Source organism: Halichoerus grypus, chromosome 4, assembly GCF_964656455.1.
Source record: "Halichoerus grypus chromosome 4, mHalGry1.hap1.1, whole genome shotgun sequence".
Taxonomy (NCBI): Eukaryota; Metazoa; Chordata; class Mammalia; order Carnivora; family Phocidae; genus Halichoerus; species Halichoerus grypus.
This window is the reverse complement of record NC_135715.1, coordinates 74,183,468-74,206,995: the sequence shown is the minus strand read 5'-3', so window position 1 is coordinate 74,206,995 and position 23,528 is coordinate 74,183,468. Positions and strand designations below refer to the sequence as shown.

Below are 23,528 nucleotides of genomic sequence, written 5' to 3'. Positions count from 1 at the left end.
GAGACAAGATCAAGTGCTTTGATATATTTATTAATTACTAAAAATATAGTTATACTTTAATTACCCAATACCTTTTTCTTCTTTTGGACTAGAATATCCTGGTAGAGTGGTGTAGTAGTCTAGAGCCAATTATGGATTCTCATTCCAAATAAGCCACTAAGTTCCTCTGTGCTTTTTGGTAAATATACAGAATCTGTTTCACTTTCATAAAACAAGGGGCTGGACTAGAAAACTATACAGTTCTGTTTCTAAATATAAAATTATTTCTTTTAGCCAAAAAATTACTGAGTTCCTATTATGAAAAGGCACTGTTCTTGGAGTTAAAGATACAATGATTCCCAAAAATTCACAATTTTCAAAAATTCACAATCTAGCTGGGGAGGGGGAGGGACAAACAATAATTGTAAAACATGGAAATGGAATGATATCTATTAAGGATATCATTATAGAAGCCAAGAGGGCTCCTAATTAAATTAAAAGAGGAAGATAAGATATAGGAAATGCTACTGGAGAAGGTAATACCTCATCTTGGACTGAAATGAGAAGTGACAGGTATCCAGTCAAGAAGGGACCAGAGATGCATTTGAGGCAGAAGGAAGGAGCACAAGATGAAAGGCCTAGGGATGCTGAAGCAACTGCTGGATGGAAGGATCATGAAATAGAACAAAAGTCAATCTTCTGTGAATAGGGACCAAGTGCTCAGGAAGAAGTGGTGAGGTATCAGGTGATGAAAATAGGACCAGATTATAAAAGTCCTGATATGCCATGCTAAAGGAGATTTATCTTGACCCTGTAAGCCAGGAGTCTACAGCCAGAGGGTAAATATTTTAGGTTAGGTTTTGCAGGACATACAGTCTCTGTTTCAATTACTCAACTCTGCTATTGTAGCACTGAAATAATCACAGATAATACATAAATAAATAAGTATGGCTGTGCTCCGATAAAACTTTATTTACAAAAACAAGCAGTGGGCCATCAGGTAGTAGTCTACCATACCAGCGTAAACAACAGGATACACTGAAGCTACTGCATGTATTCATAACTATTTTTTATCTGCATCTTTCTGGAAACTGTATGAAGAATGAGTTGGAGTGGAACTTGACTGAGGGCTGGGCAACCAGTTGGAAAACTGTGACAGTTGTCCAGGGATGAAAAAGAGTACACACAGAGAAAATATTGAAAAGGTGGAATGAACAAGACTTTGGGACTGATTGGATGATGAAGGCCATAGGGGTAGGAGTGGGGAAAAGAGGAGGAAGCTGAGAAGGAGGAGTAAGAGTGACCTTTATGTTTCTAGCTTGGATGATGGTTGGATGGAGTACCTACAATTTACATGGAGAATACTGAAAAAAGACAATGGTTTGGGGGAGAAAAGATGCATTTAGTTTTGTACGTGCTGAATTAAGAAGTCAAGCAGAGAAAGTCAATTTTCATATGGTTTCACTTATTTGTGGAACATAAGGAATAGCATGGAGGACATTAGAAGAAGGAAGGGAAAAATGAAGGGGGGGAAATCAGAGGGGGAGACGAACCATGAGAGACTATGGACTCCAAGAAACAAATCGAGGGTTTTAGAGGGGAGGGGAGGTGGGGGGATGGGTTAGCCCGGTGATGGGTATTAAGGAGGGCACGTATTGCATGGAGAACTGGGTGTTATATGCAAACAATGAATCATGGAACACCACATCAAAAACTAATGATGTACTGTATGGTGACTAACATAACATAATAAAATTAAATCAAATTTTTTTAAAAAAAGAAGTCTACATGATACCTGGAAAGTAATGTCCAGACAACAATGAGTTAATAATTCAGAGAGTGATCTGAGCTGGAGGCAAACAGGTAGAAGACATCAACTGATGGATGACAGATGAAATTATTAGAGCAAGTGAGCTCTCTTAGAAGGATTTTCTTGGACAAGATAATCCCTAAGAAGCCAGTGAAGGCCCTTCTGCAGGAAAACAACATGCACATATACATATATGAATGAAGTTCTCTCAAAATTTTTAGGATTTATGGACCCAAGTTGAGACATCCCTGGTGAACCTAGGATCCTGAAAAATACCAGCATTTAAAAGGTGGATCAAAGTTTCTATGAATCAAATAGGGAAGAGATGGTTTAAAAAAAATATCAGAAGAGGGTGGCAGGGGTCCAATTAGATCCCACTTAAAAAAATGACCACTGGGTTTGGCAACTGGGAATTGATTCCTACACTTGAGCCACAATTCCAGTAGACTGGTTGAAGTGGACAGCAGATGGAAATGGACCCAAGAGTGACCAGGATGCAAGAAAATAGAAACAATGAGGGTTGTCTCTTCTTTCAAGAAGTCTGATCAAGAAGGAAAGAACAGGTCATTTGTAGGGTATGCAGAACTTGACACATTTTATCGGCAACAAAATATCAGTGACTTCTGTAAGAATTTGTGTCTGTTTCAAAATAAGATAATATTCAGGGCCCTGGGCTCAGACAAATTAAACAAGCACATTTAAATTGAGATTACTTTTTTGAAATCATTGAAAATCTAAAAGCTTGAGATAAAAACTGGTTAGGTACCATCTAGAAATCCAGATTGCGTAAGAATGAATCTTTGATTTTTTTTTATCCAATCTACAAAGTCTTTATCTTAGCTTCTTTATTTTTAAGATGCTCCCAGACAGATCCTCTCAAAGGAAGTTAGAAAAATTTAAAATCCTCAGCTAATAGATGAGAAAAGGCAGAAAGATGTATGACAGCTAATTCTGAAAACATGGAAAGACATAAGAAAAAAAAAAGACTGAACTTTTAATGCCAAGGATAGTTTACCTTTAAATCTTTTACTGACCTTCTGGTCAATTTAACCACTGAATCCCCTTCGGGGGGGCCCCTTGTAGTCATTTTCTTGGCATCATTCATTGTCCACAGAGCACTGTACTAACCCAATGAGGTGGGTATTATTGCCATTTTCAAATGAGGGAAGAAGAAGTAAAAAGAGAAGCCCAGAGAAGTAAAAACCCTTGTCCAACTTCTCCTGGTGGCTAGGTGGTAGAGGCAGCGATGTGGGCCTTGTCTGTCTGGCTCAGTCTCATTCCTCTGCCTTGACTCCTCCCTCTCCTTTATTCTGGAATGCCAAGATTATGCGGAACTGGCAGAACAATCTTAAGAAGGAAACATTGTTTCTAAATTCAGGTTAATCCTCAGGGTTACAGCATTACAACTCCCAAAATGGTAGCTTCTTACCACCCTTGGACATTTACCCTTCGTCCTGATGTACCAAATGCCTTCTCCGTACCAGTCATTCCAGAGTATGGCTCCCAAACAGCTCACCAAGGACATGGCCAGGAGCAGCAGGAACAACACCAGGATCTGCACACTGGTCACCTTCTCAACATTTGATCTCTTGAGAGGCAATCTGATAGAATTCTGCATAATAGCACATGCACACACACCAAAAAGAATGAAAAACAATCAAAGGAATTATAATTCATGAATACTCTGATGACAAGAAGAGGTCAAAAATCCTAACAGCTGAAAAATAGCACACTTTTTTTTGCCAAATAACTACCAAGACTAAAAGTGTGCCATATTGTTGAATGACATGGCTTTTCCACTTCAGTCCTTGAAGCATTTTTTACTAATTCACAAAGAACATATTCACACAGATGATCTATCACCCCAGAGTTCTAGGGTTTAAAAAAAAAAAATCAAATGTGGTAAATCAGTCTAGGTGATCTTCTGTACAGAACCCCCCCAAAAAAGACCATACTAATTTGTTGGTTTTACTACTTATACTTATTGAATTATTTCTGGTTTAAAAACCGTAGAAAGATACCTTTCATCTGAGTCCGTTGGGAAAATATTCAAGATTTTACCAGTACAATAATTGCTCTGACACATGCATATTTTAGGGAAACCAAAACTCTGGGTTAGGGATACAGTGAGAGTTTCAAATAATAATTTTCTATTAGCATTTCAGATTTGCCCATAAATTTCTGATAATTGTCTGCTGAGGTCTACTGAAATATTGGCAAATATATGTGTATTTAATTTTTTAATATATAACATATATAATTGGCAAGCATATAGATATATACAGATATAGGTAGATATAAATATTTAATTTTTCAATCACACTTTGGCAGATTAAGTTTACCATTTCTACATTTTTTTTAAATGTAGAAGCATAAATCCTCAAAGTCTACAAGTTATGAAAATATGAGTTAGTACTCTAAATTACTCAACTTTTTTACAAAGCATATGAATAAGATTTTTTAAAATCCTAGGTTTAACTGCATTAAGCCTAGTATTAGAGAACATCCGTGTGTGTGTGCACATAATTTATATACATATATACATATATATAAATATATATATACATATATAAGTATATATATACTATGTATAATATCTCCAAAGCAATCATGTCATTCCTTCTCTTTTGTTAACCTGTATAAGTAATGTCTTCAAATGTTATACAATATAGAACAGTTTTCAGCTAAGGGTGTTGTACTTAAAATCTTTCAATAAGTAAATACTGACATTTACTAGTTCTTTCTTTTCTGAAGTCATGAAAAAGCCCTCTTTGAGATTTCTGTTATTCTTAAATGACACAATCAACATGTATAATAAACTTCTGCAATGATTTACATCCACAAAATATCATAGAGAAGGATGCACTTTCCAATGAGCTGCAGCACAGACAAGCCATACTGGGGGGATAATGGAGTGGGCTTCTTCCATTAACAGTAGACAGTGAAATCTGAGATGCAGTGTTGTATTACCAGGTGGACAATTAAGTAAGCCAGCGCGGTCATTTGAAGTGTACTGTTTGAGGGTGGAGCAGTTTACAACTGAATCATGGGTCATGATTATGTGTGTTCTACGTTGCCCTTGGTTCCCTGTCCAAATACAAACTTCTTTTTGGGGATAGACTGTGTTTATATCACTGTCTTAGTCTGGGGTTTCTAGTATACAGAGTATAAGGAAATCTTACCCATTAATGCGTTATTGCAGGGTACAATCCCAGGGCAGGAAGAATGAGAGGAAAAAGAAAAGTGAGACAAGAGATTGGGAAGCAAACACAGGGGAATGTCACAGACCAGCCATAGCTTTGCAAGAAAATGTTCCCAGGTCTTCAGTCGTACAGCCTCCAACTTTCCTCAGACTAGTCTGTCCCCATTCCATGCCTTCTTTCTCTGCCATCAGTCACACTGCATTGCACTACCCAATAGGGCACATGCCAATTCTTGGTCTAGTGCTGTCCCACCTGCCTCCCTTTCTTTCTGAACCTCCCCATGCCCTTGACACTCCCATGTATTCTACTCAGCCTTCAGGTCTTGCTTTACATGCTACTTCCCCACAACAGCCTCAGCATCAGGTTGGATGGAGCGCCTGTGCAGACACGGAGCATCCTATACTTACCCCTCCTGAGTGACCTCGTGCTATTATGTTACCTTGACTGTCTTCCTTCACACACTGCAAGTAACTCAAGGACAGGCAACAGGCCTACTACACCCCAAGGTCTTAGCACAGTGTCTGGCATTACAAAAGTACTGAAGAGATATTTGTAGAAGGAATAGTCAAAGCCAAATGTTGTATTTTAGCAGATGGTATAATGGGTAGACTTACTGTTAAGTTACTTCTCGTGAATAATAAACATGCAAAAACTCCTACTCCAAAACAAAGACCGTGATTGATTTTCAGGCATACAATTTAGTGATTCAACACTTCTACACAACAGCTGGTGCTCATCACAACACTTAATCCCTATCACCTATTCAACCCATTCCCCCAACCAGCTCTCCCCAACTGGAATTTAAATAAAAACTTTAAAAAAATATGCTGCCTTTTGTTTCAACAATTTCAATGCTAGAGATTTATCTTCTGTGAAAAAAATAAGCAACTATCCATGTTCACTGCAGCAATATTTATAATAGTTTCTCTCCCCTAGACTCTCTAATGTAACTATGTCATTTCCACATGTTAAAGATTTATTTATTTATTTATTTAAGACAGAGCAAGCACACAAGTGGGAGGAAGGGTGGAGGGAGAGGGAGAGAGAATCTCAAGCAGACTCTGTTCTAAGCGTGGAGCCTGATACAGGGCTCAATCCCACCACGTCCCTGAGATCATAACCTGAGCCGAAATCAAGAGTCCAATGCTCAACCGACTGAGCCACCCGGGCACCCCTCCATATGTTAATATAGAATGTAATTTTAAGTCTTAAATAGCAATTCATATAATAGTCTGTACAGATTGATACCATCTATAGAATTATTTTACCATTTTTGCCAACACAAAGTGTTTTCTGCACGTTTATGTGTGTGTCTGTACACGTATTATTAAATATTTGTTCATTATAGAATTTAAAAAAAGAAAGCAAGATGATTGAGAGGAATGGTACATGAGAGTAAGAATTTACATAGAACTTCTAATGTCATTTGGCCAAAATAATCTTACCACAAATGGGAGCCATATAGACTAAAATGAAATATGGACCTCCCTTCAAACTTCAGACTAATAAACAGAAATAAGCTTCCTTTAAAAAAATATTTTATTTATTTATTTAAGAGAGAGAGCATGAACAGGAGGAGGGGCAGAAGGAGAAGCAGACTTCCTGCTGAGCAGGGAGCCCAATGTGGGACTTGATCCCAGGACTCTGGGATCATGACCTGAGCCGAAGGCAGACACTTAACCAACTGAGCCACCCAGGTGCCCCCAGAAATAAGCTTCCTAAATTCAAGAGAGAAACACTAAATCCCTCACCTCCTAAAAGAAGAAAAAATCTAGAGGCAATACTATCTGTCATCACAAATTATTTTATCTGCATGAATTTGGTTTCAACTCCAGCGTAAACAACTATGCCAAGGATCCACTGAGTATTTTTAAGTTGTGTACCTCTTAGCAAGATCTGATCAGGCCCAATTGGAACAGGGCTAAAAATAAAGAAGAGCATTTATAAATTAACCAAAAAGTTTTTTCTTTTCTTTTCACAATGTAAAGCAAGCCTAAGCTTTCACCTTACATATATTTCCTTTTGTCAAGTTCAACACTGGGGGGAAATAGCAATAAAAACAAATGTGTCTTCATAGAAAGTACCTCCTTCTAAAAGAGCATGGAAAAACAATGTTTTATGATCCATTTCTCACTAACCCAAAAAAGTATGTTGACTGAAATTTTGGAGAGAAAATACCTCTGATACCTACGGTGACTATAAATCTTATTGTCAAGGAAGATTAGGTGGAGGAATAAGTACCTGTGTGCCAATTTGGTAATCTATAGAAAAGATTATATGTGGTCATTCAGAGCACACAAAGCAAGCTCAGTCTGCCATATTTACTTGTCCTCCTCCCCTCCAGCACAGCCCAACTCACTATATAAAAGATGTTTTTGTGAAAGTCTAAAGTAGAAGCTAAGTAGAAATGGAGTAGAAATTAGGAAAAATCCTTCATCGTTATCAAACTAAATCCTTAGTGGCTTCTCTCCTTGAATGACTTTCAAAACCTTGTTCTTTCCACTAATTTACCCCAAGGGATGTGCTAAGTGCTTGTCTGCAATGGGAACTTGGACCTGACTTCTCTAGTCCTTCCATTTGCAGGTAAGCTGATTAAGAAAATGTCATACACTTTCCTCTTATACTTAAGAATTCCTTTTTTAAAAAACAATATATTGATGCCTCAGGTATTTCAAAGTCAAGTAAAAAATGAAAAAGTATAAAGGTTTAAAATGTTACCAACCAAGAGAATAAAAACTGCCATTTTTTAATGTTCCATTAAAAAAAAAAAAGGTTTGAGAAGTGAAAGATGATACCTTTTACCATTTAGATACAAGGTTCCAATGAACGTATTGAAATGACGATTAGGTCCTTCACATTCTATTTTTCCTGATAGGCTTGACAATTGTTTTTCTGTTTGCATTTCAGCTGTTTCTAACAAAGCCTGTAAAATAAAGTCAAAGTTAAAAACATGAAAATTAAATTTTAATAGCAAAGTTCAATGTCTCGAGTAGTTAATAAAAGAAAATTATGAAAATCAGGGTTTAAAAATGTACTGCACTTATCAGGTAACAAATTATGCACATGAAACTTTAACATAAACTTTGTTAGAAAACTTTGCCATGCCAGCATTTTGCAAATAATTTTAGTAAGGTTGAAAGATGTAGGAAAGTTAAGTTTTCATCATCTCTATATGAAAATAACATTTTTGAAAGTACAGTCACTATAACCAAACATCATGTCATGTTTGATACATTTATGGATGTAGCTGATGATGCTGAACGCTGGACCATGCTTAGAGTAGTAAGGATCTAGAATAGTGATTCCATGCATCACCTGATTTGCATGCATCAGATTCACCTGGAAGTCTTTAAATACAGACTGCTGAGATGTACCCCGAGGGTTTTTGTGTTGTTGTTTTTTGTTTTGTTTTGTTTTTTTCAGTAGGTCTGGGGTGGGTCACTAGAATTTGTATTTCCAAAAGAATGGTGATGGTGCTGGTCCAGGGATCACACTTGGAGAAACACTGATCTAGAGAATGTCTCATTGCAATAAGATGATCTCAACTTTCCAGAGAGAAAAAGCGGATCATCTTCAGGAGAACAAGAATCAAATTGTCAGGGCACCTGGGTGGCTCAGTTGGTTAAGCAACTGCCTTCAGCTCAGGTCATGATCCTGGAGTCCCAGGATCCAGTCCCACATCAGGCTCCCTGCTCAGCAGGGAGTCTGCTTCTCCCTCTGACCTTCCCCCATCTTGGGCTCTCTCTCTCTCTCATTCTCTCTCTCTCTCTCAAATAAATAAATAAAATCTTTAAAAAAAAAAAAGAATCAAATTGTCATCAGTCTTTTTAACAACAATACAAGATATAAGAAGACAGTGAATTTTTATTTTTAGTTATCTAAATAAAAGACCTTTAAATTTAGACCTTTAAATTTCCCAAATATCAAACAAATGTGAAAGTTTAACGCAAATATTTTCAGGCATGCAAACAATATCTTGGAAGTTTTGACACTCAGAAACCTACATTGAAACAGTTTGGGATGAACTTCTGTTAATCAAAAGATGCCTTAAATAAAGTATAAGACCAAGTTACCAACTGGGTAAATGTCTTCTGGACATTTTTAATACATATAACTGACAAATAATTAGTAAGAAAAATATGTAAAGAAATCCTATAAACCAATAAAAATATAAATATCCCAATAGAAAAATGAACAAACAACATGAACAAATATTTCCCCGAAAAAGAAAATATGTATTACCAGTACACTCAAAAACAGATGCTCAAGAGTGATATATTAATGAATTAAAAAAGAAAAAGCATTATCCTATCAATAGAGGCAGAAAAAATAGTAAAAAGCTTAACATGCATTCTAGAAAAAAAAATCTTAGCAAAACTTCACAAATTTGATAAAAGCAAACAAAAAGCAACTATCCACACTTAACTATAAAATGTTAAAGCATTTCCATGTTAGTCAGGATCAAGAAGAGACTAGGTTCTATCACCAAATTTATTTGCAACTGTTCAGGAGTTTCTGGGGAATACCATATGACTGGGGAAAAAGGAAATTAAGTATGATTACTGAAAAATAAACACCAGAAATGAACCAACTTTTATAGAAAGAATTTGTTACCCCAAAAATGCTATCTGCTTGACTTAAAAATCATAAAAATGTGTAAGAGAGTTTAGTAAAGTGTCTGGATTTAAGATAAATAAACAAAAATAAGTATAGATGTATCACAGTTAAACATTCACCTGCTAGAGGATAGCTGGCTATTGTTAATAAAGCTGCTATAAACATTTGCATAAAGGTTGTCTGTTCTGTGAACATAGCTTTTCATCTCTCTGGGATAGTACAATTACTGGGTCATATAATATTTGCATGTTTAATTTTATACAAAACCGCCAAAATGTTTTCCCAAGTGGCTGTATCATTTTATATTCCCATTGTGTTTGAATGATCCAGTTTCTCCACATCCTTACCTGCATTTGGTGTTGGAACTATTTTTAATTTTGGCCATTCTGATAGGTATGTAGTAACATTTCACTTTGATTTTAATTTGCATTTCCCTAATGGTTAATGATGTAGAAAATATCTGCATGTGCTTATTTGCCATTTTTATATCCTGTTCCATGAAATGTCTTTTTTTGCCCATGTTCTAATTGAATTGTTTGGTTTGGCTATTTTTTTTTTCTGTAGAGTTTTGAGAGTTCTTTATATATTTGAAATACCAATCCTTTGTCAGATATGTGGTTTGCGAATATTTTCTCCCAGTTTTCAGCTTGTCTTTTCATCTTCTTCAAAAGCAAAAGCTTTTCATTTTGATGAGGTCCAATTTATCAATTTTTCCATTTCAGGATCACATTTTTAGTATTGAGTCTGAAAATCTTGGCCTACTCTAAATTCTGAAGATTTTTTTCCAATTTTTTTTCCTAAAAGTTTTTTAGTTTTACATTTTACATTTAAGTTATGATAAATTATTAGTTAACTTTTGTATAAAGTATGAGACTTAGGTCAAGTGTTTTTTACTTTGTTTTTTGCCTATGCACATACAATTGCTCCAGCACCATTTGTTGAAAAGTTTATCTTTTCTGCAATGAATTGCTTTTGCTCCTTTGACGAAGTCATTTGGGCATATCTGTGTAGATCTATTTCTGGCTTTTCTATTCTGCTGCATTGAGCTGTGTGTCTATCCTTTACCAAAACTACACACTCCTGATTACTGTAGTTAAAAAATGACTTGAAATCAGGTAGATTTATTCCTTCCATTTTATGCTGCTTTTTCAAAATTGTTTTAGCTATTACAGTTTCTTTGCCATTCTGTACATATTTTAGGATAAGCTCATCTATCTCTACAAAAGACCTTGCTGGTATTTTCATAGGAGTTGCATTAAACCTGTATGTCAATTTGGGGAGAATTAACATCCTTACTGTATTGAGTCTTTCAATCCATGAACACTGTTTATCTCTCCATTTATCTAGATCTTCTTTAATTTCTTTCATCAACATTGTAATGAAATTTTCAGCATACAGATCCTGTCTATCTTGTTAGATTTACACTTAATTCATATTTTTTAAAGATTTATTTATTTGAGAGAGAGAGAGAGAGAGAAAGTGTAGGGGCAGAGGGAGACAGAGTCTCAAGCAGACTCTGCACCAAGTGCAGAACCCTACGCGGGGTTTGATCTGAAAACCCTGAGATCATGACCTGAGTCGAAACCAAGAGTCAGACTCTTAATCAACTGCGCCACCCAGGTGCCCCCTAATTCACATTTTGAGTACTTATACCGTATTTTTTTTAAAGATTTTATGTGCAGGAGCAGGAGTGGGGGGAGGAGCAGAGGGAGAGGGAGAAGCAGAATCCCTGCTGAGCAATACAGTAAGGATGTTAATTCTCCCCAATGTGGGGCTCAATCCCAGGATCATGACCTGAGCTGAAAGCAGATACTTAACCGACTGAGCCACCCAGGTGCCCCGATACTGTATTTTTAATTTCAGGGTCCACACATTTATTGCTACTATACAGAGATAAAAGTGGTTTTGTAGGGGCACCTGGGTAGCTCAGTCATTAAGCGTCTGCCTTCGGCTCAGGTCGTGATCCCAGGGTCCTGGGATCAAGCCCCGCATCGGGCTCCCTGCTCAGCGGGAAGCCTGATTCTCCCTCTCCCACTCCCCCTGCTTGTGTTCCCTCTCTCGCTCTTTTTGTCAAATAAATAAAATCTTTTTTAAAAAAACAAGTGGTTTTGTATATTTATCTGGTATCCTATATCCTTGCCAAAAACACATTATTTCATTTTATTTTAGATTCCTTGGGAATCTAGGTAGACAACTTTTCTATGTAGACAACCATGTCAAAATCAAACAGAGACAGTCTTATTACTTCCCTTCCAATCTGTGTGTCTTGTTTTCCTCTTATTGGACTTTTTACCTCTTCCAGTGCTATGTGAACAAGAATAGTGAGAGCAGATATCCTTGCCTGTTTCCTGTCTCAGGGGGAATGCATTTAGTCTTTACCACTTATATTTCACCACATGTATTTTAATATTAGCTCTAAGTTTTTTTGTAGATGTTCTTTACCAAGTTGAGAATGTTCCCCTCTATTTCTACATTTCTCTAAGTTTTTATCATGAATCGACCCTGAATTTTGTCAGATGTTTTCCTGCATTTATTAATATTATCATGTGATTTTTCTTTTTTAGCCTAAAATAGTGGATTACATGGATAGATTTTCAATTATTAAACAAGCCTTGAGTACATGGAATAAACCTTTATAACTCTTTTCATATATTGTTGAATTCCACTTACTAATACTTTTGAAGAATTCAGGTGTCTATACCCATGAGGATTATTGGACTGTTTGGTTTTGTTTTTTTCCATTGTCTCTGTCTGGTTTGGATATCAGGGTAATAACAGCTTTGTCGGGAAGCAGTCCCTCTCTTCTGTTTTCTGGAGGAGACTGTGTATAATTGATGTTAATTTTTCTTTGTGTGTTTGTTAGAAATCTCCAGTGAAACCACCTGGGCCTGAGATTTGAGATTTCTTTTGGGGGAGCTTTTAAATTATAAATTCAACTTCCTTAGTAGGTACTGAGCTATTCAGTTTACCTTTTTCAGGTGTTTGTAGGTTTTTCTGTTATCTTTGTCACTGATTTCTAGCTTTATTCCACCGTGGTTGGAGAACACATTCTCCATGGTTTCAATTCTTCTAATTTTATGAGGCTTGTTTTATGACACAGGTATTGTCTATCTTGCTGTGTGTTCCTTGCACACTGAAAAGAATGTGTGTTTTTCTTTTGTTGGGTATTGTTGAATGTTGTATAAATATCAAACAGATCCTGTTGATTAATGGCATATAGTTCTGTATCTTGAAGAATTTTCGATCTAGTTGTTCTGTCAATTAATGAGAGGGGATTGCTGAAGTCTCCAACTATAAATGTGGATTTGTCTATCTTTTAAGTTCTATCACTTTTAGCTTCACATATTTGCAGTTCTGTTTTTTGATGTATACACACATTAGCATTGCTATGTCTTATTGGTGGATTGACTCTCTTATCATTGTATAACAATAAGAAAAAAATGTTCCTGTCTCTAGCAATTTCATTTGCTCTGATGTCTACTTGATCTGATATTAATATAGCCACTCCTGATTTCTTTTAATCTTTACATGATATATCTTTTTCCATCTTTTTACTTTTTTTAAAAGATTTTATTTATTTGAGAGAGAAAGAGAGAGTTTGAGAGAGAGAGAGAGCATGAGTAGGGGAGAGAGGCAGAGGGAGAGGGAGAAGCAGGCTCCTAGCTGAGCAGGGAGCCCCACATGGGGCTGGATCCTAGACCCTGGGATCATGACCTGAGTAGAAGGCAGACGCTTAACCGACTGAGCCACTCAGGTGCCATCTTTTTACTTTTAACCTGCCTATATAATTAAAATGAGTTTTGAATAGACAGCATATAGTTGGATCATGTTTTTAATCCATTAGATATTACTTTAATCCAAAACTTAATGGCATATTAATACCATTTCATTTAATAAAATTATTGATTTTTTTTGTTTGTCCTCTCTGGTTTTGCTTTTTGCTTTTTCCTGCTTTCCTTTGGGTTACTTGGACATTTTTTAGGATTCCGTTTTGGTTTATTGATAGTGTTTTTAGTATCTTCCTTTGTATAACTATTGTAGTGGTTGCTCCAGGCATTACATTATTTATAAGCAACTTCTCACAGTTTATTTGTATCATCATTTTACAAATTTAAATATAGAAGCCTTGCTTCCTCTTATGTCTCTTTACCCTCCCCTGTTATATATCTTAAATATTTTCACTCACATATTTAGAACCATATTAGATCATCTTATGATTTTTGCTTCAACCATCAAACATAATTTAGGAAACTCAAAAGGAAAAAAAGCTTACTGTATTTAACCTTATTTTTGCTTATCATGTTCCTTCTTTCTTCTTCCTTATGTTCGTTCCTTTTTTATGGTTTCCTTTCTGTTTCAAGACCTTCCTTTAGCCATTCTTTGACAGTGGGCCTTGTGACAACAACTTCTGTTATTTTTCCTTCAATTGAGAATGTTTTAATTCTCTCTTCATTCTTGAAGAAGGTGTTTGCTGGATACATGATTCTGGACTGACAGTTCTTCCCTATCAGCGTTTTAAAAATGTTATGCCATTTCTTTCTGACCTCCATGGGTTTTAACGAGAGATCTGCTTTTACACAAAGGGTCTTTCCCCTAGAGGTAGGGTCCTTTTTCTCTCACTGCTTTAAAATATTTTTTTCTTTGTTTTCAGAAGTTTTACTATGATGTGTCTTGGTATGGATTCTTTGGGTCTATCCTTTTTGGCTTGTTCAGCTTCTTAAATTTGTAGTTTATGTCTTCTGGCAAATTTGTGAAGTTTTAGCAACCGTTTCTTCTAGTAGTTTTTCAGCTCCTCCCTTCTCCTTCCAGCATCTCATGTCATGAATGTTAGATCTTTGGTTATATTCCCACAGGTCTCTGAAGCTCTGTCCATTTCCTTTTCAGCCTATTATCTCTGCTGTTCAAGTTGGGAAATTCCTATTGTTTTATCTTTCAGTTCATGGATTCTTTCCTCTGTCCCTTCTGTTCTGCTGTTGAGCTCATCCCTTGAGAGTTTTTGATGCCGTAAGTACTTACTGTACTTTTAAGTTCTAAAATTTCCATTTGGGCCATCTTTAAGTCTTCTATTGCTTTGCTGAGATTCTGTTTCTTTGTTGAGAACTTTTGTATTTTCATTTGTTTCAAGCATGTTTGTAGTTGCTCAGTGAAACTCTTTCCCTGATGGAGCCTTTAAAATCTCTGTCAGATAATTCTAACATCTCATTATCTTTGTCTTAGCATTAGTTGATTGTCTTTTCTCACTGAGTTTGAGATCCTCCTGGTTTTTGGCATAATGAATGACTTTTTATTGAAATCTGGATATTTGGGGTAATATAAGATCTGGATATCACCAAGCTTTCTGTGTTAGGTGGCTTCCTCTGACACTACTCTGACAAGGGAAGCAGGTGTGGCCTCATTACTGCAAGATGGGGGACAGAGAGGCAAGTTGCACACTTGGCCTCTGCTGACAACCAAATGGAGGAGCTCCTTGTTATAGCTGGGCAGGAGCGGGAGTTCTGGCTCCCCTGTAGGCCTCCATCATTACCTCCCTGCACTGAAGGGGTTGGAGTGCCTTATTACTGCTGTCCATGTAGTCTTCACTGACACAGTGAAAAGAGAGGAGGGCCTTATTACCATCCTTATTACAAAATCAAAGTCTTGGCTTCTTACTTGGTTTCTCTGACACCATCCTTGTTGGGGAGTTGGGTGCCTCATTACAGCTGGGTAAGGGTGGAATTCTAGGCTCCACACTTGCTGGCATTGGTAGGAGTGGGGCCAAATTTTTACTCTGGTGTTTGGCTGGGATGGAGTGGCCATTGTCTCAAACTTTCTGCCTTGCTGGCTGCCCCTTTCCTGGTCCTTTGACTAGAGAAAGGAGGCTTTTGTTGGGGCATTTTTTGGTCTGTGTCCATTGGTTTTTCTGGGTTTTTGGTTTCTTCAGTTCCAAGCCTGGTATATATGACAAAAGGAAAACCCAGGGAGCTCACCACCATGTTGTTCCCTGGGTTCCAAGGTCCCACAATCTACCTTCTTCTATCACTCTTTCAGTGTCTTCTCATATTTGTTTTCCTATATAATGACCAAAGTTTTTACTTGTACTTAGCAGGAAAAATAGAAGAAAGTATGTCTACTTCATTTCCCCTGAAGCAGAAGTCTACAATTGCATTTTTAAAAATAAGAAGGTACCACCAAACTATTACAACAATTAGTACTGGGAATAAAGGTGGGATTTGGAAGGTGGAGATAAGGTTTAATAGACTAAGTTTCTGTATTACTTATATTATTTTTATGAAGATAATATATTACTTTAATAAATTCTAAATATGTTTTTTTTTCATTTTCAATCTAATTAAAGTTTGCAAAAAAAGATTAGCAGACATGTAAATAGTCAAGTGTAGATTCAGGGACTTCCTTACTGAAGCAAAGTGATAAAGCAAAGACTCAATTATCTTAAAGATTATCTTTTTTCCATTAATAGGAAGTTAATTAGAAAACTATCTCCTTCCATTCGTAATCACAAGTTACTCTGAAATTCAAATGTTTAAAAAGCAGTGGTATAAAAATTTTTTTTAAAAATAAATAAAAAGCAGTGGTATATACTCAGAGCTCCTTTATACCCCTTTAATCTAGTTATGATATTTATCATGACAGTAGTTTTACCACCAAAGCACTAACAAAAATATCCTCAAAATAATATGCATAAAGGCATGTTATCCTTTATATGACCTGAATTTTATAGGACATTTTTTTTCTTACACTAGTACCGTATCACCTAGTTCCTACTTATTTTTTTTAAAGTATCCTCTAAATAACTGGTGAGGATGAATTACATCTATACAATAGTAGTGACATACTTTTCTTCATGAAAAAAAATAATAATAACTGGTACCTGACAAAACTTGACATTGTGAGCTTAGGCACAAAATTAGGATTTAAAAATGTGTCTTTACCTGCTGTATTTTTAGATTTGTCTCCCCATCCAGATTAGAGGTTGCAACATAACAGGTTACTTGAGGTTCACTAAGGAAGATAAAGCAAATAACACTGAATTAATATCTCTTCAAAAATTAATTTCCCAATAATGTAAACAATGAAATGGGATCTACATCAACAGCTGAAAGGACTGTTCAAAACTGAAAGAACTACAATTACTTTTTCAGGAGAAATTAGCAGTCTGATACTACCAGCCTAAAATTCATCTTGTAGTGGAAAACTACCCTCACAAAGTTGTGTGTTTACTCTTTAATCCCAAAAAGAGAAATGGCTGAGGGTGAATAGAAGATGTTATATAGCTCAGAACAAACCAGTGTCACAACTAAAGTCAAACCTAAAATTCTGTTATTTTCTAAAATGGGTCCATTGTAGTTCCCAATGGCTCAGGATCTATCGCCTTTATTTTTTTTTTTAAGATTTTATTTATCTATTTATTTATTTAAGAGAGAAAGCATGAGCTGGGGGTGGAGGGGCAGCGGGAGAGGGAGAAGCAGACTCTCCACTGAGCAGGGAGCCCAATATGGGGCTCGATCCCAGGAACCTGGGGCCATGACCTGAGTCAAAGGCAGATGCTTAACTAACTGAGCCACCCGGGTACCTGTCTATGGCCTTTATAATGTGAATCATATCTTCAGGATAACTCTGGACAGAGCAGAGTCTCTCAGACAAACACTACATTTGGGCTTCTCTATTTCTATCTAACCTCACCCATTAAGAAATCAAGACACTGAATTAACAAACATTTGCCTTGCCAGATTTTACTCCATATCAAATGCAATTTACTCATGAAAATTAATTGTTTGGGGGGAAATGCCACAAAGAATAACAAAAAATGTCATTAAAGTTTACTTAGTCTTGATTTCTGTCTTACTCTTTTGACTGTATCTCATTTACTGAATATCAAGTTTAAAGTAAAACAATCTGTATCAATCTTGCCAGCCAAGACCATATACCCCAAAAATAAAAATATATCTTCATTAAAGATGCCAGTGATATAACAAAGTAAGAACTTCCAAAAACTTTCTCTTCTATAAAACAATGAGATAACTGGCAAAAATTATGAGAATCAACTTTTTCAGAACTCTGAAAATTAACTAAATACTTAAATCAACCCAAGGAGATTTTATTCAAGAAAAAAAAAAGCTGGATATTGGTTTTTAAAAAAGTGAGCTTTGTAATATTTTAACTTGCCCTACTCCCACTTCCTGCTTTTGGCTCAGTGACAGCTTTAAAAAATAATAGTCCACAATCCCAATACTGGAGGGAGCATAAAAGAACAAGACGTCATTCAAAGCCTGTTCCCATAGTCATTATTTCACCTGATGGTTCTCTGGAAGGTCCCACTTGAAGGATTTGTTTTTATTTGACCTGACCCAGAGCTAAACCAGTGCTAAAATCCTGGGTAAACAGTGGTGGGGATTTGTTGAGAACATTTACAGGAAAGTGTTTTAACATTGCAGTTGTCTGAGGTGATGTATAATAGTTAGGGGAAACAATAGACTAACCAAAAGGCCTAAAAGAAAAACTTGTAATAAAAAGCAACAAACATAAATCCTGGGTGGGGTGCCTGGATGGCTCAGTTGGTTAAGCCTCCAAATCTTGACCTCAGTTCAGGTCTTCATTTCAGGGTCATGAGTTCAAGCCCTGCATTGGGCTCCATGCTGGACAGGGAACCTACTTTAAAAAAATTTTTTTAAATAAATCCTGAGGAGGAGAGAGAATCTGATTGCCAGAGATGCCACATTATATTACTTAAGATGTTCAATTTTCAACAAAAAACCATGAGACATGAAAACCATGAGAAGCAAGTATGACCCATACACAGATTAAAAAGCAATCAATAGAAAGTGTCCCTGAGCAAATCCAGACATTGACTTTACTAGACAAAGTTGTAAATCAGATGTGCTAACTATATGCAAATAGCTAAAGGAAACTATGTTGAAAGAAATAACATATTTGAACATGTCCCATCAAATAGAGAATATCAAGAAAAAAGTAGAAATGATAAAGAAACCAAATAGAAATTCTGGGTTGAAAAGTACAATAACTGAGGGGCGCCTGGGTAGCTCAGTCGTTAAGCATCTGCCTTCGGCTCAGGTCATGATCCCAGGGTCCTGGGATCGAGCCCCGCATCGGGCTCCCTGCTTGGTGGGGAGCCTGCTTCTCCCTCTCCCTCTGCTGCTGCTCCCCTATTTGTGCTCTCTCTGTCAAATAAATAAATAAAATCTTAAAAAAAAAAAAAAAGAAAAGCACAATAACTGAAATGAAAAATTCATTGCTCAAATTTGAGCAGGCAGAAGAAAGACTCAAACTTGAAGATAGGTCAATTGGGATAACTCAGTCTGAGAAACAAAAATTTAAAAGAATAAAGAAAAATAAACAGAGCCTCAGAGACCTGTGGGACATGAACAAACATACCAACATACATATAATGGGAGTCCCAAAAGGAGAATTGAGAAAGGGGCAGAAAAAATATTTAAAGAAATGATTCCCCAAAACTTCCCAAATCTGATGAAGAGCATTAATCTACACATCCAAGAAGCTCAACAAATAAGCCTTCAAGTAAAATATTCTCCAAGAAACCACACCTAGACAAATAATCAAACTGTTAAAAGTTAAAGCCAAAGAGAAAACCTGGAAAGCAAGAGGAAAAAGTTATGCACCACTTTCAAGAGATGCTAAATAAGACTATATATCATTCCTCAGCAGAAACCTTGGAGGATCAGGGCGCCTGGTTGGCGCAGTCAGTTAAGCGTCCAACTCTTGGTTTCAGCTCAGATCACGATCTCAGGGTCATGAAATCGAGCTCCACATTGGGTTTTGTGCTCAGCGCGGAGTCTGCTTGATATTCTCTCTGCCTCTCCCTGTCCCTCCCCTGCTCTTTTTCTCTCTCTCAAATAAATAAATCTTAAAAAAAAAAAAAAAAAGAAACCTTGTAGGAAAGAAGGCATGAGGATGATCTATTCAAAGCACTGGAAAAATACACATTCTTTTTTTTTTTTTTTAAAGATTTTATTTATTTATTTGACAGAGAGAGATACAGCGGGAGAGGGAACACAAGCAGGGGGAGTGGGAGAGGGAGAAGCAGGCTTCCCGCAGAGCAGGGAGCCCGATGTGGGGCTCAATCCCAGGACCCTGGGATCATGACCTGAGCTGAAGGCAGATGCTTAATGACTGAGCCACCCAGGTGCCCCAAAAAATACATTCTTTTCAAGTGCCTATTGAACATTCTCCAGGATTGATCATATGTTAACCATACAACAAGCCTCAATAAATTTAAGGGACTGAAATCATACAAAGTATGTTCCTTGATCACAATAGGATGAAGTTAGAAATTAATAGGGAAATAAATTTGGGGAACTCCCAAGTAAGTGGAATTTAAAGAACACACTACTCAATAACCAATGGATCAAAAAGAAATAAAAAGGGAAGTTAAAAAATACTCTGAGGTGGATGAGAGTTAAGATACCACATACCAAGACCTATGGGATGCAACTAAAACAGTGCTTAGAGTCTAATTTATAGCTGTAAATATCTACATTTTAAAAAAATTAAGAAGAAAAATCTCAAATTAATAACCTTAACTTTACACCTTAAAAAAACTAGAAAAGGAAGATATTTTGATACATTTATAAATGAAAACTTAAAGTTTTCAGAATACAAGGGGGGAGCATAGATAGATGTATTTGTCTATAAACATAAAAATATCCCTGGAAATATACACGGGAACATAATAGCATTGAGTGTCTGATGGCAGGGAAACAGGAGGGAAGGAGATGTCACTGGATGTCTTTTTTCACTTTTAAAACTTGAAACGCATGTGTGAATTAGCTATTCTAAAAAATTAAATTTTTTTAAAAGCCTGTGAAACTCCTCTTCCAAATTTGAAATACTCAAATGTACTCAGTCTAGCAATCATATTACCATGATTTTGTTCAAGCCCCGACTGGCTTAGAACTTTATATTGGTGTTTCTACTTTCAAAGCATATTTTCTCCCTTCTTATCTTTCTATTTTTACAACTACCATGTGGGAATCATAAGCTTTTTTTTTTCCCTGAGAGAAGTGTGAACCAAAAACAAATAGAAAAGATCTGTTCCAAATGATAAAGCTTTTCCATTAGATCAATAGTCCCTATTTAAAAAAATTTTGTCTCTAAATTTGATCATGAGATATTCATACCATAAAGGTGGTTCCTACTTTTAATTTTTAATATAGAAGACTAATTTTTCAAACAAAGTGAATTTTAGTAAATTTTATATGTATCTCTTACAGATTTGAAAGATAACAAAAATAAAATTTTATTTTTTGTGTGAAATATATATCCAAAAGAGTTTATAGAATGAATGTTATATTTTGAGAACAAAATACTGTTTTATTGCTATATATATTACAAGAGAAGAAACTATTTATAGTACCTGAAAGGTCCCCCAATTGCATTTTCTTCTCTTCCTCCCAGAGATAACTACTATATTAATATTTGTGATAATCATTCCCTTCTCTTTATAATTTCATTACTACATTTATGTGTATCACTAAGCAATATATTGGTCACTTATAATCCATAAAAATTGGGGGGGGGGGTTGTATACAATAATGTCATCTACAAATAATGAGAATTTTATTTTTTTTTTTTTTTACTCCATAGATACAAGTTTTTTCCTTTGATTGGGTTAAGATAGTTCCCTTTTATTGGTAGTTTTCTAGGAGGTTTTTTTTTTTTTAAGATTTTATTTATTTGACAGAGAAAGACACAGCAAGAGAGGGAAAACAAGCAGGGCAGAGGGAGAAGCAGGCTTCCCGCAGAGCAGGGAGCCCGATGCGGGACTCGATCCCAGTACCCTGGGATCATGACCTGAGCCAAAGGCAGACGCTTAACGACTGAGCCACCCAGGCGCCCCATTTTCTAGGAGCTTTTATCACAAATGTTGTATATTTTGAAATGCTTCTATTGATATGATCATGTTTTTTACCTTTTAATCTACCAAAGTGAAAATGCACTAAAGTGCAATTCTTTCATTTCCTAATAATGAAACTGTTGTGGTCACCCTTCAGAAGCAGGATCAAGCACCCCCCACCCAAGATTTGGTTTGAGTGTCAAAACTGATATTACAAACACACCAAAAGAGTGGGAAGGTTAATTATTTACAAGGTGCCAAAGGAGGGAACACCGAGGCTTTCCTGTCAACCAGCCCAGATGTGTGGCAGGAGGGGAAGAGGAGGGGAGGTTTAAAATTTGTCAGCAAACATCCAAAAATGGAGTCCGACTCCTTATTATAAAAACAAATTACATTCCTGTGATGCACCTCATTTGATCATATTACCATCTTTTATATTGTCAGGTTTTAACATTTTTATACTAAAATTAACCACAAAATGGACTTGTAAATCTCCTTTATCATTCTGTCTTTAAATTTTTGTGTCAAGATTACACCAGCCTCAGAAAATTAATCAGAGGGTATTCTTTCTGTTACTTTGAGCAATTTATGGGAAGATTGGTATTTTCTCTACATTGAGTGTGTGATAGAATTTGCCAGTTACAACGCCTGGTCCTGAGAGTCTCTTTGTGGGGTTTTTTTTTACTACCTACATAGTATCTTTAATGATTATAGGACCATTCAGGTTCTATATTTCTTCTAGAATAAGTTCTGGTAAGTATATTATGGATTTATGCACTTCATTTAAATGCTAAAATGTGATTATAAAACTTTCATAAGATCCTCTCATTTCTTTAATCTCTGATGCACTTATAATTATATCAACTTTTCAATTTTGTAGTATTGTGTACTGGTGCCTTTCCTTTTCTTCCCTGATTAATCTTACCAGAACTTTAATTTATTAGTCTTTTTCTAAGAAGCAAGTTTTCCCCATTTTGATCTTCTCCATTGTTTTTTCATTAATTTCTACTTCTCTATTATTTCTTTATGCCTGATTTGAGTTTATTCTTTTGTACTGTAGCTAACTTCTTAGACTAGATTCTTAGCTCATTTTTTTGGCATTTCTTTTTTAATGAAAGCATTTTAAGCTAAAAATGTCTATCAACTTAGCTGTATCATAGGAGATTTGATGTATTCTCATAACCACTAAAATCTAAGTATTTTCCAACTTCCATTATGACTGCCTCCTTGACCCACGAATTGTTTAGAGACATGCTTTATTTCCAACATATAAAGTTCCTAGTTATCTTTTTATTATTGATTTCAAACTTAATAGCATTATGGTCAGAGCAAGTGGCCTGTGGACTACCAGTCCCTTAGAATCTTTTGATTCTTTCTTATGTCCTAACAATTTTGACAAATGTTCCTAATTGTGCTTGAAGCGTATCTATATATTGCTTTTTGGTACAATACACCAAGAATTTCTATACATGCCATTTCAAGGTTGTCATTCGCTTTTCAAATCTTCTACCTCCATACTGACTTTTTTCTCCATTTGATCAATTCCTGAAAGCAAATACTGAAACATCCCAGTATGATGTTGGGTTTGTAAATTTCTTATAGATGTTTAAGTTTTTTTCTTTATGTTTAACCTATATCATTTCTCCGTGAATTAAAACTGTTATTATGAAATGGCTTTTTTTCTTTTTCTCCAGTGACACTTTATCTCAAATAATGCTTTTTGCCTCAAAGTCTATTTTATCTAATGGTGATACCATCTCTTCTGGACTTTTCTTTACTATTTCTGTATGTATTTTTTCATTTCAATCTCCCTGAGCACTTGTGTTTTGTGAAATTCTTGTAAACAACATATAGCTGGACAATTTTATAGTCTTCTCTCTTTAACTTCTGAAATCTATTTGCTTTGTTATTGATGATGTATTTTTATTTATTCTACTACCTGATTAAGTGCATTCTATTTCTCCCTCTTTTTGCCTTTTTTCTATTCTTTTAGTTACTTGTGAGGGCTTTTCCTTTTTCTCAAATAATTTTCCCCCTTGATATGGCTGAA

General features: G+C 35.9%; 1 protein-coding gene across 1 annotated transcript in view; it reads right to left on the bottom strand.

The window, feature by feature from the left end:
* The window catches only part of LOC118541633 (phospholipid-transporting ATPase IB-like), a 158,438-nt gene that overhangs the window by 114,137 nt on the left and 20,773 nt on the right, over window positions 1-23,528 (bottom strand). Inside the window, 4 exon segments of the mRNA XM_078070016.1 lie at window positions 3,236-3,401; window positions 6,790-6,913; window positions 7,788-7,915; window positions 16,539-16,608. Of these exon segments, the coding sequence (XP_077926142.1) occupies window positions 3,236-3,401; window positions 6,790-6,913; window positions 7,788-7,915; window positions 16,539-16,608 (488 nt within the window).